The 13266-nt window shown below is 41.9% G+C and overlaps 2 protein-coding genes across 2 annotated transcripts; one reads left to right on the top strand and one right to left on the bottom strand.

Moving 5' to 3' along the window:
• The first annotated feature begins 2884 nt into the window (after positions 1–2884).
• On the top strand, positions 2885–12675 carry ZNF354A (zinc finger protein 354A). Its single transcript, XM_015565967.1, has 3 exons — positions 2885–3040; positions 4242–4337; positions 10638–12675. Exons 1-3 carry the CDS (start codon positions 2914–2916, stop codon positions 12200–12202), a joined length of 1788 nt encoding a protein of 595 aa, XP_015421453.1. The 5' UTR covers positions 2885–2913; the 3' UTR covers positions 12203–12675.
• LOC107183602 (histone H3.3-like) lies at positions 9025–10623 on the bottom strand. Its single transcript, XM_015565968.1, has one exon. It carries the CDS (start codon positions 9540–9542, stop codon positions 9213–9215), a length of 330 nt encoding a protein of 109 aa, XP_015421454.1. The 5' UTR covers positions 9543–10623; the 3' UTR covers positions 9025–9212.
• Positions 12676–13266: the final 591 nt, after the last annotated feature.

The following is a 13266-nucleotide window of genomic DNA, read 5'->3' on the forward strand; positions in this document are numbered from 1 at the left end:
GTGCCCTCGGCCACCTGGGAGCGGGCCTAAGCCAGCAGGTCGTTATCTCCCGAGGGGTCCCAGACTGTGAGAGGGCACAAGTGGGGCTGAGGGACCCCCCCCCCCCCCCCCGCCAGTGCACAAATTTTTGTGCACCGGGCCTCTAGTATATATATAAAAGCTTAAGCTACTGGCCGACCGTCCGACCATCCGGTAGCTATGACATGCCCTGACCACCAGGGAGTAGATGCTCAATGCAGGAGAGGAAACCACAGGCATGGAAACATGGAACAGACTGACTCTCAGAGGGAAGGGGGGAGGGAAGGAGGGCAGGAAGAGGTTAACCAAAGATCTGGTATCCGTACTAGCAGCCTGGTGCACGGATTTGTGCACTGGCCTCTAGTGTTACATAATGTTCATAGGACCCATAAATACTTGTCCTTTCTTTATTCACCTTCATCTAATAATAACAGGCAATGTTGCTGGGAATGCCCTGAAGGCTTTACCTTTGTTTTCATTCTCATAACAGTGTAGCAGTTATTATCCCTATTTTATTATTATGTTTTAAAAAAATATTTATATTTATTTCAGAGAGGAAGGGAGAGGGGGAGAGAGAGAGAGAGAAACCTCAGTGATGAGAGAGAATCATTGATTGGCTGCCTCCTACACATCCCCCTACTGGGGATTGAGCCCACAACTCAGGCATGTGCCCTGATCAGATATCACAGTGTGACCTCCTGATTCATGGGCCAGTGCTCAACCACTGAGCAACACAGGCTGGGCATATTTTCCTCATTTTACATGTGAGGCAACAGGGGCTCAGAGAAATCAATAACCTGGATTCAAACCCAAGTGGGTGTGGCCTGTAAGTTCACACTTGTTACCGTCCAGCCGTTGCTGGTGATCTTCAGAACACAGCACAGAACCCGCCCTGTGTCCCCAGGCTCTTCTGCACCGTGATGCTCTGTTTTGGACCCACGCAGTTTGGTGGTGGCTGATCTGAGGCTGTGGCTAGAGCCTCCCATTGCATATGTGGGCTGCTTTTTCCCCAAGGTTTTGCCCTTTCATTCCAAAAGAGCCAAGTTGGTCTCTTGGCCAGAATCATCTTCATCCTGCGTGTGAGTGCATCCCATATGGCATTCTCCCCAACCTTGCCTGCTGCCCACACGGCAGTACTGCATGGACCTCTGTGGAAATCTCACTGACGGGACGTTTATGACCAGAGGGAGAACAGACTAAGCACTGGATTAAAAGGAAACTTCCATGATTGTCTTGCCTCTGTCACTAACACATTATGTGACCTGGGGCCTTGACTGCCCTGGACTTTGGGTTCCTCACCTCTGAGATGAGGATTGAACTAGGAGATGGCATACAGTCCTGTACGGCTACACTTTTTCTTTCATTGTTCACATCATTTCATCATTTTCTTCTCTACCAGTTGGGTTTTAAAATCGTTTTAGGGCAAGATTGTTTTGTATTCCCCCATATGCGAATAAGTTATCTTATACATGTGTTGCACTCTCATGTTAAAAATTCAGAGAATAAAAAAATGCATATATGAAGATGTTAAAATCACTCTTACCCTGCCCCAGCCAGTTTGGCTCAGTGGATAGAGCCTGCGGACCAAAGGGTCCCGGGTTCGATTCCGGTCAGGAGCGTGTACCTTGGTTGCAAACTCCTCCCTGGCCCGCACCCTGGTTGGGATGTGTGCAGGAGGCAACCAGTGGATGTGTTTCTCTCACATCGACGTTTCTCTCTGTCCTTCCCTCTTCCACTCTGTCTGAAAGATAAATGGGAAAGTATCCTTGGATGAGGATTAACAAAAAAAAAAAAGCTCACTCTTACCCCAACATCTGGAAATAATCACCATCACCCCTTTGGTATGCATTACCTCAGAATAATATTTTATGCATTTTTATTTATGTACATATGTATTTATTTTATCATTTTAACTTTTTACCACTTTAACCCTTTTTGAATGTATAATGCAGTGGCATTAAGTACATTCATGCTGGGTGACAATCACTACTGTCCATCTCTATTATATGGATTATCTCATTTCTTTCTTGACCTATGAGGTAGGTATGACAGGGAGTTTGGCGGAGAGGTGAGAATGGCGCCTTGGACGTCCATCTGCGTTGGAATTCCGTGTCTAGCACTGAGCAGCTGTGATTTTGTGATTTATAAAACGAAATATATGTTTGGTCTTCGTCTCTGTTCCCGGCACATAGCTTCCAAAGCACTTACAGTTCCCTAAGTGATTGGTAATATGTGCGTTTTTTACCTGCAATAACTTCAAAGCAATAAAGATGAAATGGCTGTGTTTTGTTATTCATAACCAGCCCTTTTCAATCACACCAGAGTTTATATTAATGAGCTGACTTTAGGAGAGCCCTAAGGTGGGGCTAGTTCCAGAGAAACCAACCCCGACTAGAGCTTGGCACTTTCAGCCTTCTACCCGTGCCTGACTTGGGCTGGAGGTTGACTCAGTCCCACCTGTGTAATGAGTTAATCAGTCATGTACATGTAATGGCCAATGATTTAATCCATCATGCCTTTGTAATGAAGCCTCCGTACAAACCAAAAGGACAGGGTTCTGAGAGCTTCCTGGTTGGTGAATGAACACGTGGAGAGTCGAGGAGAGTGGCACAGCCAGAGGGTGGGGTGGCTCCGCACCCCGTTCTCCAAAGCTTGCCCTGTGCATCTCCTCATGGACAGTTCCAAGTTACGTCCTTTTATAATAAGCTGGTAATCTTGTAAGTAACTTGCTTTTTCTGAATTCTGGAAGCCACTCTGGCAAATTAATGGAACCTGGGGAGTGGGTTGTGGAAATCTCTGACTAAGCATTTCCGGGTGGCCCCTCTACCGCCCCACAGCCTCCTTCCTCACTCTGCGTGGGTCATCAGGGTGAGCTGGGGTGGCTTGTCTTTACAGATGTCGGTGACGTTCAAGGACGTGGCGGTCCTCTTTACGCGGGACGAGTGGAGAAAGCTGCGTCCTCCTCAGAGACACCTGTACCAGGATGTGATGCTGGAAAACTACAGTAACCTGGTCTCGCTGGGTAAGGAAGTTTCCCTGTGGAGACGTTTCCCTATAGAAATGGGGTAACGCAGCACCTGCTTCCCTGAATAAAAGCCCCGGCCATCAGAAACTTGAGCTGAGATTTGCCTTAGGATTGCACACCTCGGATCTCCACAGATAGAAACTGAAAACCTTTCCCCTTTCCATAGACACTGGATTGCCTGTGGAAGGCACACTCGGCAGTCACACATTAGGAATTCCCTCCCACTTGAGGCATCGTTTTCCCATCATGGTTGTTCTGTGTTTGGTTGCTCACCTCTCGGCAGGGAGCGTCCCTCGACCCTCTTCATTGGCCGACCACTTGCCTTTCCTAATTCTCTTCCAGTTCAGAAACTGAGCTGATCTAGCACCTGCTTCCCTGGATAAGTGCGATGGGTTGTCTAAGAAACGTCTGCTGCGTTTGCTGTGAGATTGTCCTTATGGGATATCTGTAAATCTTAAGAACACATCCCCTATAGGCATGGAGTTGGCCATGGGAATGGGGGAGGGGGGTATTGATAATCATCCCCTTCCCTCTGTGTAATTACACACTAGAACTTTCTCCCTGGTTAAGGCAGTATTTCCTTGCACTGATTGTTCTATGGTTGGTATTCACGTCTCTCAGCAGAGGGCTTGGTCCAGTCTCTGGACCTATCACTTGCCTTTCCTACTTGTCTTTTCCAGGGGTCAGCAAACTTTCTGTAAAGGGCCAGGTAGTAAATATTTTAGGCTTTGGGGGCCACATGTGGTCTCTGTAACCTTCTGCTTTTATTTTGTCAGCCAAGGGCATCCTTAGACAGTGGGCTCGATTTTGCATACTTTGCTGACCACTGCCATCGTTAAAGGAAGTCAGATTGTGTTTCTCATTTTAAACAAGCTACTTGGTACATAATCCTTTCCATACGTGTCTGTGTACAAATTTAATTCAGTCTATACATTTAACATATTTCATCTCTATAGGAAGCCAATAACACCCTATTAATCAAGGCTGATGTTTATGCTCTCTCCCTAACGTACAGCTAATTATTACGTAGTCATGTGCTACAAGTCCCCTTTTCCTAGCATACCTCTCACATCAGAGAGCTTCTGTACCATCAGAAGCTTTTGTACCATCCCCTGAGTTTCCACTCGGATCTGAGCTACCTCTCTGTGTCAAAACAAATCCAAGTCTTTTCTTTCTTTCTTTTTTGGTCTATGAACAGGGCTCCTATTTTCCAAACCAAAAGTGATCTCCCTGTTGCAGCAAGGAGAAGAGCCATGGAAGGTGGAGGAAGAGAGTCCTTGGGGCGCCCCTCTCGGTGAGTGGGGCTGAGGTGCCCGCGGGTCACCAGGCCAGGGTCTGGTTAGTAAGTGGAGGGTGGGGCTTGCAGATGATGGTTGGGAACGTCTCTCCAGGGTCCTTGGTCCTCAGGAGTGGCGGAGAAGGGACGTTGAGGACCAGACACGAGCTTCCTCCTTTCTCCTTTCCCTGCTATTCACTTTGTAATGGATCTGTCAGGACCTCTTTTCTTATCCTTTCCTGTGGTTTCAGAGGAGGGCTGCGTTCTCGTGCCCATTCAGCTAATGTGTATGTAAGGACTTGCAGGTAGTTCATTCTGACTGAGGCTCAGGGTATGTGTGTGGGGAAAGAAGGAGATGAAAAACGATTTTGGGAAATTTGGGCCCCATTATAAAGTGCTTTGGTACAGTTCTTAGAGATGTGAACTGCTCGATGGGTGAGTGCAGAGGGTTTTAGGCAGAAGAATTCTGTGGCCATTGACATTTTAGAAACATTGCTCTGGCTAGAAAGAGCACCTGACGTGGATAGACGCCCTCCAAGGCACGGTAAGGACTAAAGCAGTTCAGGGCATTGTTATCATGTGTCACCATTTATGTTTAAAGAAGATTATGGGGGTGTTTGTCTAAGGTATAATATACAGAGAAGTTAGTTGCACAGCTTAGCTGGTAACAGTATGCTTGGAATGGGGTCCAGAATGGGGGGGATGAAAGGGGACTTCATTTATATGTAATCTTTTGATTTTTTTCACATGGAGAATAATCCACGAATTCCTTAGTAATTTGAAATTAAAAACAGTCACGTTGGAAGCATTGCAGCAAATAGGTTTAAAGTGAGGCAAAACTGGGTATGGGAGGCTTCTGGAGACCATTGTATATTGTAGGTAAGATGTAACAAGGGTCTGGATGAGGGCTCGTGCAGTGGGGTTCAGGAGGGAAGAGGAGGGGCTGCTTGGTTGTCTTTGGTTGACCTTGTTATCCAAGTGGAGATGACAAATAGCCTCTTAGATTTGGAGTACCACCCCTTTGAATATAGACTTGGTGTGCAATGTAAATTTGGGAGATCCTGGTCAAGGTAGGCTAATTGAAACAGTGGCTGAATTTGACTTAATTGGTGGAGTTCACATTATAGTAAGAGCAAGAAAGAGCCTCTGAGTCAAATTTGAGGAACTCTAGCATTTCATGGTAAGGTAGAGAAAAATGAAGCCATAGGGAAGGCAAATGGAGGAGTATGATAAGAGGAACTCAGGAAAGTCAGTTGTCATTGAAATCAAGGCTCGTAGTAGGATTGTTATCAGTAGAACTTGAGAGAAATAGATGTTTTGGGGGCATATTTAGATGATAGAATAAACAGTTCTTGATAATCGATTAGCTGAGGGATCTGAGGGAGAGATATTAATGATGCCTCTTAAAGGTTTAATTCAGAACTGGTGTCATTTACAGAGCCAAAGGATTATAAAGATTGGAGGGAATAATCATGAATTGGGTTTTAGGCATGTTGAATTTGAGGTGTCTTTGAGACATTTAAGTTGCTATTTGGAGTAGGTTGTTGTGTAACTGGGTGTAGAAAGTAGAGAAGTCACGCATGCGGTGTATGTGTATAATTAGAGCCCGTGTAAAGAGTGCAGAGTGAGAAGATTTGGGGACCTAGTACTAAACCCTAAGGAACTCTAAGGATCAAAGAGGAGGTAAAGTAAGTCACAAAGGAGACTGAGAAGCCCACCAAGGAAATTGAGGCTGGTGAGCAATGAGAAGGACGTGGAGGAAAGTTTGGCTCCACTCGCTTAGGAAGAGAATGTCTCCGGGAAAAGGAGTGGTCACTATCAGATGCTGTTGAAAAGAGCATCTTGTCTTAGCCACATGGAGATCACAGTTGCCTTAGCAAGGGTAGTGGTGAGGACAGAAGCCAACATGGAGCCACCGAGTGGTGAGTGAGCCGGAGGAAGTGAAGCGTAGGAACTATAGTCAGACTTGAAGCAGCAGCAGCAGCTGGAAGAGCTCTTCTATGCAGATATAAACAAATAGTCCTGTATATACTCTTTCCTTTGTCCACTCCAGTGATAGTGTACCACACACAGTATTCTGCCCCTTCACTTGGTATGGAACTCTCTCCATGGCAGTGCGTAGGGAGCGTCCTCACTCTGGGAGTAGGGAGGAGGCCTTCGGCTGGCTCTCTTTCTCGCAGGGGAGGAGTGATGTTGATTGTTTGCTCCCTCTCAGCACCCATCCTACAGCATATCAGCAAGCCCAGTCCTGTTAGCACTTTCTTTATAGTTGATCCTGATGCAGTCATCTGTTCACCCCTTTCTCACCTATATCACTGCAGTAGCCTTTTAAGTGATTTATCTCTTCTGCTTCTACTTGTGCCCCACTGGTCTGTTCTCTGCATAGTAGCCAATTTGAGTGGGCATGCAGTTTCCCTGTGGCTTTCTATCATGCTGAGAATAAAATTCCAAAGACCTTACTGTACCATATGAGGCCTTAATATGACTTGCCCTATCTGTTGCGCTTGTCTTATTTACCTTTTTCCTTTCCTGTTAGCACTTTCTTTATAGTTGATCCTGATGCAGTCATCTGTTGTCCACCCCTTTCTCACCTACATAATTGCAGTAGCCTTTTAAGTGATTTATCTCTTTTCTGCTTCTACTTGTGCCCCACTAGTCTGTTCTCTGCATAGTAGCCAACTTGAGTGGGCATGCAGTTTCCCTGTGGCTTTCTATCATGCTGAGAATAAAATTCCAAAGACCTTACTGTAACATATGAGGCCTTAATATGACTTGCCCTATCTGTTGCGCTTGTCTTATTTACCTTTTTCCCTCTTGCTCACTGCATTCTAGGCACATAGCCTCTTGGCTGTTCCTCTGAAGTCACCACACTTTTGTTTGCTGTTGTTTCCTTTGCCTGGGAAGCCCTTCTTCACATATCCATATGGCTTTTATTTATTATTATTTGTCATTTCATTCCACCCCTTCCCCCAGCACTCTCATACACACATACCGAAGTATAAGCTCCAGAACTTAGTCATCACATTCCCTAGAACATTACCTGGCCCATAGTAGGCAGTTAATAACCATTTGTTAATGGAAAGGATGTTTGCAGCACATGCAAAGATAAAGAAATACGAAAAAACATGGCATGCTCCAGAAACTACATATAGTTCAATATACCTGACGAGAAGCCAGGGGAGGGAGATGAGGACAGGTGGACAAAGGTCAGAACATGAAATACCTTGGTGACCATGGTATATATATAAAGTACTCAGGACTTTATATATAAACTAGAGGGCGGATGCACAAAATTCATGCAAGGGCCTTGTCCCTGGCAGCCCCGGCTTTGTCCAGAAGGTCGTCTAGACGGTCGTTCTGCTGTTTGGCCATCTGGTCTAATTAGCATATTATGCTTTTATTGTTATAGATTATTAAAGATAAATTGGAGGATCTAAGGAAGTTTGTAACATGGTAAGATAAGATTTTAGAAAGATTACTCTGCCTACAGTGTGAAAACTGAATTGGAAGAGAGCAAGACTTGAAGCAGGGAGACTAGTTAGGAGACTATGGGAGACTACAGTAAAGCATGAGAAACAAAATACCATTTAGGTACCTGTGCCAAATGCTCAGGGTTCTAGTAAAGGTGTTGGTCACAAAACTGCAGTCTTTATGTACAGGCCTAAGGCAGGATCTCTAACTTTATTACAAGCTAGAACCTAAATTGCAGAATCTTACTATCTTCTTCTCAGCACATATACTTGACCTAGAACCAATGACATATAGTCACTGGAGAAAGGACCCATTTTTTGTGTTTGCCTTTCATACTTTTGCCCAAATAATGTATTGAGATTTGATCATTTAATTTTTCAAGACTTAGATGGAGAGAAGGAGCTAGGAAGGTGTTTGGCAGGAAGTAAAAAACTCCTGGTTCCCTTACAATAAATAGTAAAGATATGGGTGCATATAAAATTAGTCAAGGAGGCTGTGTAGAGTGAAAAAAAAAAATCCCAAAGGCTAAGGAATACCAGTTTTCAAAGGAGGGATAGAAAGTGTTATCCATGAAGGAATCTGAGAAGGGAATACTGGTAGAAGAAAGGAGGAAAGTGGAATACATTATGTTCACCAAGCAGAGGGAGTATACACACATTCATATGAAAGTGAATGTGAGATAGGAATCTCAAATGAGATGCAAAGGAGCCCTTTAAATGGTTACCTCTAGCCCAGAAGAAAATGCCAAACTGTGTGCACAACCATTCCCCTGCCAAAATTGAATATTCAGTGAATTGTGTTCTACCCAATTATAATATTTATTGAAATCAATTTTGTTCTTTACCACTTTATCATATTGCCCTTTTTTTAACCTTATGCATGTGTGTGTGTGTGTATATATATATATATATATATATATACACACACACACACACACACGCACACATTATTTATAAATATGTACATATATATATATATAAATGTATATATTTATCAAACATCATTTAGTTGCCATCAATAAGAAATTTACTTGTTTTAAAAAAATCCAAATGCTGGCATTGTCCAGAAAAATTTAAGTTTTATTTCTATTGTTATAAAGTTGAACTGCTGAAACTTGTTCACTGAAACATTTGACTTGCATTAATGCTGTATGTCCCTGCATTTAGATTAAAAAAATTCACACACAAATAAAAATGGAAAAATTGCCAATACCTGATTTCTGTCCCCGATTTTCAACTTCCAATCATATACTTAGGTACCTTTTGATCCCATCGGAAAAAAAATTATCTAACTTTCAGAACTACCAATAACAGGAAGAGTAGAATTTTTTTATAGAATGAAAAATGTTTCCCATCATAGTGGATTCTTAAGCATGTTCTCCAGGTATGTGGCGTGCTGGCTGGATGTCTCCTGGTATAATTGTTACACGTTGGCATGGAGAGCACACAGGTTGGTGTCTTCAAAAAGGCCAACCAGACAGGCCTCACTAGCCTCCTGCAAAGCACCAGTTGCTGCGTTTTGGAAACACAGAGCAATATCTCGCACCAGACGCTGGAAGGGAAGTTTGCGAATCAGTTCAGTGGACTTCTGATAACAGCTAATGTCACGAAGTGCCACGGTACCAGGCCTGTAACGATGTTTCTTCACCCCTCCAGTAGAGGGCACACTCTTTGGAGCGGCTTTGGTAGCCAGTTGCTTCCTTGGTGCTTCACCACTGGTTGATTTGTGGGCAGTCTGCTTTGTATGAGTCATGGTATAAAGACCTCTTTACTTGCCCCCCTTTCTCCTTTGGCTGGAGCTCCATGAGCTGGAGACAGCGCAGGCATTAGAGAGGGATGGCGGCTGCAAACACCCCTTTTTATATTTATGCCTATCACCCCTTTTTGTTTTATTTCTACAGCAGTGTATGATCTTTGACTTTTCTACTTTGCTTGCAGTCTCTTATGCTTAATGCATGAGCAAGGCTGCCTTCCTAACTTTTGACTTCGGCTTCAGGTCTACTTGTGACTCCTCTGTAACTTAATTCAATAATGCCTTCCTGTGTGAACTGGCCCTGAAAGCCTCCCATCACCCATGTAATGTACTGATCTGTAAGACAACTTCTACAAGTATTTGAATCATGTTTTGTGTGTGAAATTGATGTATAAATAATTGAAAATATTTGACATTTTTCAAATTTGGAGTATATACGTAATTAAGAAAGATCAACAAAAAAGTTGTATGTAATTCAGATGCCACCAGGAAGACTTAGAGGTTAATAGGGTATTCTAATCTGATTGTAAAGAACACTTATGGGGAAAAAGGAAAGTAACATCTATATATATTACATTTTTAAAACACTGTGGTATGGTCTATATTGATGGGAATGGACTATGGAAATTGAGTCAATAAAAGACTCAGAAAGAGTTTATTTTTTAATTGAATCTGAAGGATACAAAAGAATTTGACATGAGGGAAATGGAGGAAGGACTTTCCAGGTTAGGAGTGATTACATAAAGAAGAGGAATGTCATGAAGATAATTTAGGAATCTATCGTAGGCTTTGGACTCTGATCCCAGATTGCCTTTCCTAATTCATACTTTTCTTTTCTCCATTCTTCATTCAACAGTTCTCTTAGTCACTCTATACTCACCATCTTTTAAATGTGTTTTTTAAAATTATTTTTTTCTACCCTAATACTTTAAGCTCTCATTGATTATTTTTCCATACTGCTTAAATCTATTTTTGGGGCAGATACCAAGACCTTATTTAAAGATAATCAGTGTTTATTTATTCTATACATTTTGTCTCTGTAGCCAAAAGCTGTATCATATGAAACATCTTCAGTTTGTTTTTCCCCCCCTCCAGGATGCAAGAGTAATCATAAAACCACAAAATCAACTCAAACGCAAGATTCTTTATTTCAGGAGTTGATAATGAAAAGATCCAAAAGGAATGGACCCTGGGTCTTCAAATCAGAAAAAACCTGTGCATATGAAGACAGATTAGAGAAAAAACGGAAGAAAAAGGAAGGTGTTCAGATACTTTCACTTACCCACAAAAATATTCTTACTGTAGAAAGAAGACATAAAAATACTGAATTTGGCCAAAACCTTAGCCCAAAATCAGTCCTTATTAGAAAACAGATGGTTCCTAGAGAAGAAACACTACCAAAATGTGAAATACAAGGAATCAGCTTCAAACAGAATTTAAATTTGATTAATCAACCCAAAATCAACACAGCAGAGAAACGCTATAAATGTAGTATATGTGAGAAAACCTTTATTAACACTTCATCCCTTCGTAAACATGAGAAAAATCATAGTGGAGAGAAATTATTTAAATGTAAAGAATGTTCAAAAGCCTTTAACCAAAGTTCAGCTCTTATTCAACATCAAATAACCCATACTGGAGAGAAACCCTATGTATGTAAAGAATGTGGGAAAGCCTTTACTCTTAGCACATCCCTCTATAAACATCTAAGAACACATACTGTGGAGAAATCCTATAGATGTAAAGAATGTGGTAAGTCTTTCAGTCGAAGGTCAGGCCTTTTCATACATCAAAAAATCCATGCTAGAGAAAACCCCTATAAATATAATCCAGGTAGGAAATCATCTAGTTGCAACACATCCCTTCCTGGGTGTCAGAGAATTCATTCCAGAAAGAAGTCCTATTTATGTAATGAATGTGGTAACACATTTAAGTCTAGCTCATCCCTTCGTTATCATCAGAGAATTCACACAGGAGAGAAACCTTTTAAATGTAGTGAATGTGGGAGAGCCTTTAGTCAGAGTGCATCTCTTATTCAACATGAGAGAATTCACACTGGAGAAAAGCCCTATAGATGTAATGAATGTGGAAAAGGCTTCACTTCTATTTCACGACTTAACAGACACCGAATAATTCATACTGGTGAGAAGTTTTATAATTGTAGTGAATGTGGTAAAGCCTTAAGTTCCCACTCAACACTTATTATTCATGAAAGAATTCATACTGGAGAGAAACCATGTAAATGTAAAGTGTGTGGGAAAGCCTTCAGACAAAGTTCAGCTCTCATTCAACATCAGAGAATGCATACTGGAGAAAGACCCTATAAATGTAATGAGTGTGGAAAAACATTCAGGTGTAATTCATCCCTTAGCAATCATCAGAGAATTCATACTGGAGAAAAACCTTATCGATGTGAGGAATGTGGGATATCTTTTGGCCAAAGTTCAGCTCTTATTCAACATCGGAGGATTCATACAGGAGAGAAACCCTTTAAATGTAATACATGTGGGAAGACTTTTAGACAAAGCTCATCACGTATCGCCCATCAGAGAATTCATACTGGAGAGAAACCTTATGAATGTAATACATGTGGAAAACTTTTCAACCACAGGTCATCTCTTACTAATCATTATAAAATTCATATTGAAGAGAACCCCTAGAAAGTAGATTTGTATGTATGGAAGCCATAAACCAAAGCTTATCAGAATACATGAGAGTGATGGAATAAATGTAATGGATACTTAAAAACATTTCTATAATTTAGTCATCAGATGTTAAATTCCAAGGATATGTCTTGACTGTGATAATGAGGAAAGTGTTCATGTCTGTAGACACTTTTTAAAATAACCTGAAATGAATTCACAGCTAGAGACATTAACTTTGGTCATTTGTCAAATAGAAGAATTGTTTTATTTCTACAGCAGTGTACACTAGATACGTTATTGTCAGTAACATCTGGGCCAGGGGAGGGGTGTGTGTACTGGATTTCTCAAAAAAGAAAACCCCCAATAATTGTAAACTGGTAATACTTTTAAAAATAACATTTTAATAGCACATAAAAGATGTGATAAAAGAAATTGTACATTTTTAGGGAAAAAGGACCAAATAAAATATAAAAATGAAGTGAAAATTACCTCTCAGTTTCTGAGGTTTGACCTTTCCTGACCTTATGTCAAACTTTGTGCATGGATATTATTTAAAAATAGAAATAAAGTCTGTTGCCTTTCTTTGTTCTAGTAATTGCTGTGAGTTGAGGATTTTGTATCCAATTTGTAATTCTGTTCTCAGAATTTTTTTCTCTGTAGTTATTATGAATGTATACCTGCTATACACTGTGAGCTTTCATCTTAGATATATTAAATGGAAAAATCAGTGAAGTTTAAAGCTATTTATATATATGGATATGTCTATATATATAAAAGCCTGAGTGACCGAATGACCTGTCAACTGGTTGCTGTGACATGAACTGACCACCAGGGGGCAGACGCTCAACACAGGAGCTGCCCCCCTGGTGGTCAATGCATTCCCATGGCAGAAGTGCCACACAGCTGAATGACTCATCCCAGTGGCCCTCCAGTCTGGCGGCAGTCACTCACTCCCTCAGTAGTCCTGCAGGTCCAATCGCTGGAGAATGGGCCAGGCACCGAGGGACCCGTGCCACCGGCCTCCTGGAAATCAGCCTCAGGCACTGCAGCCGCTTCCTCCCCCTAGATGCTCTGCATGG

Source organism: Myotis davidii, unplaced genomic scaffold (genome assembly GCF_000327345.1).
Source record: "Myotis davidii unplaced genomic scaffold, ASM32734v1 scaffold862, whole genome shotgun sequence".
NCBI classification, from domain to species: domain Eukaryota; kingdom Metazoa; phylum Chordata; class Mammalia; order Chiroptera; family Vespertilionidae; genus Myotis; species Myotis davidii.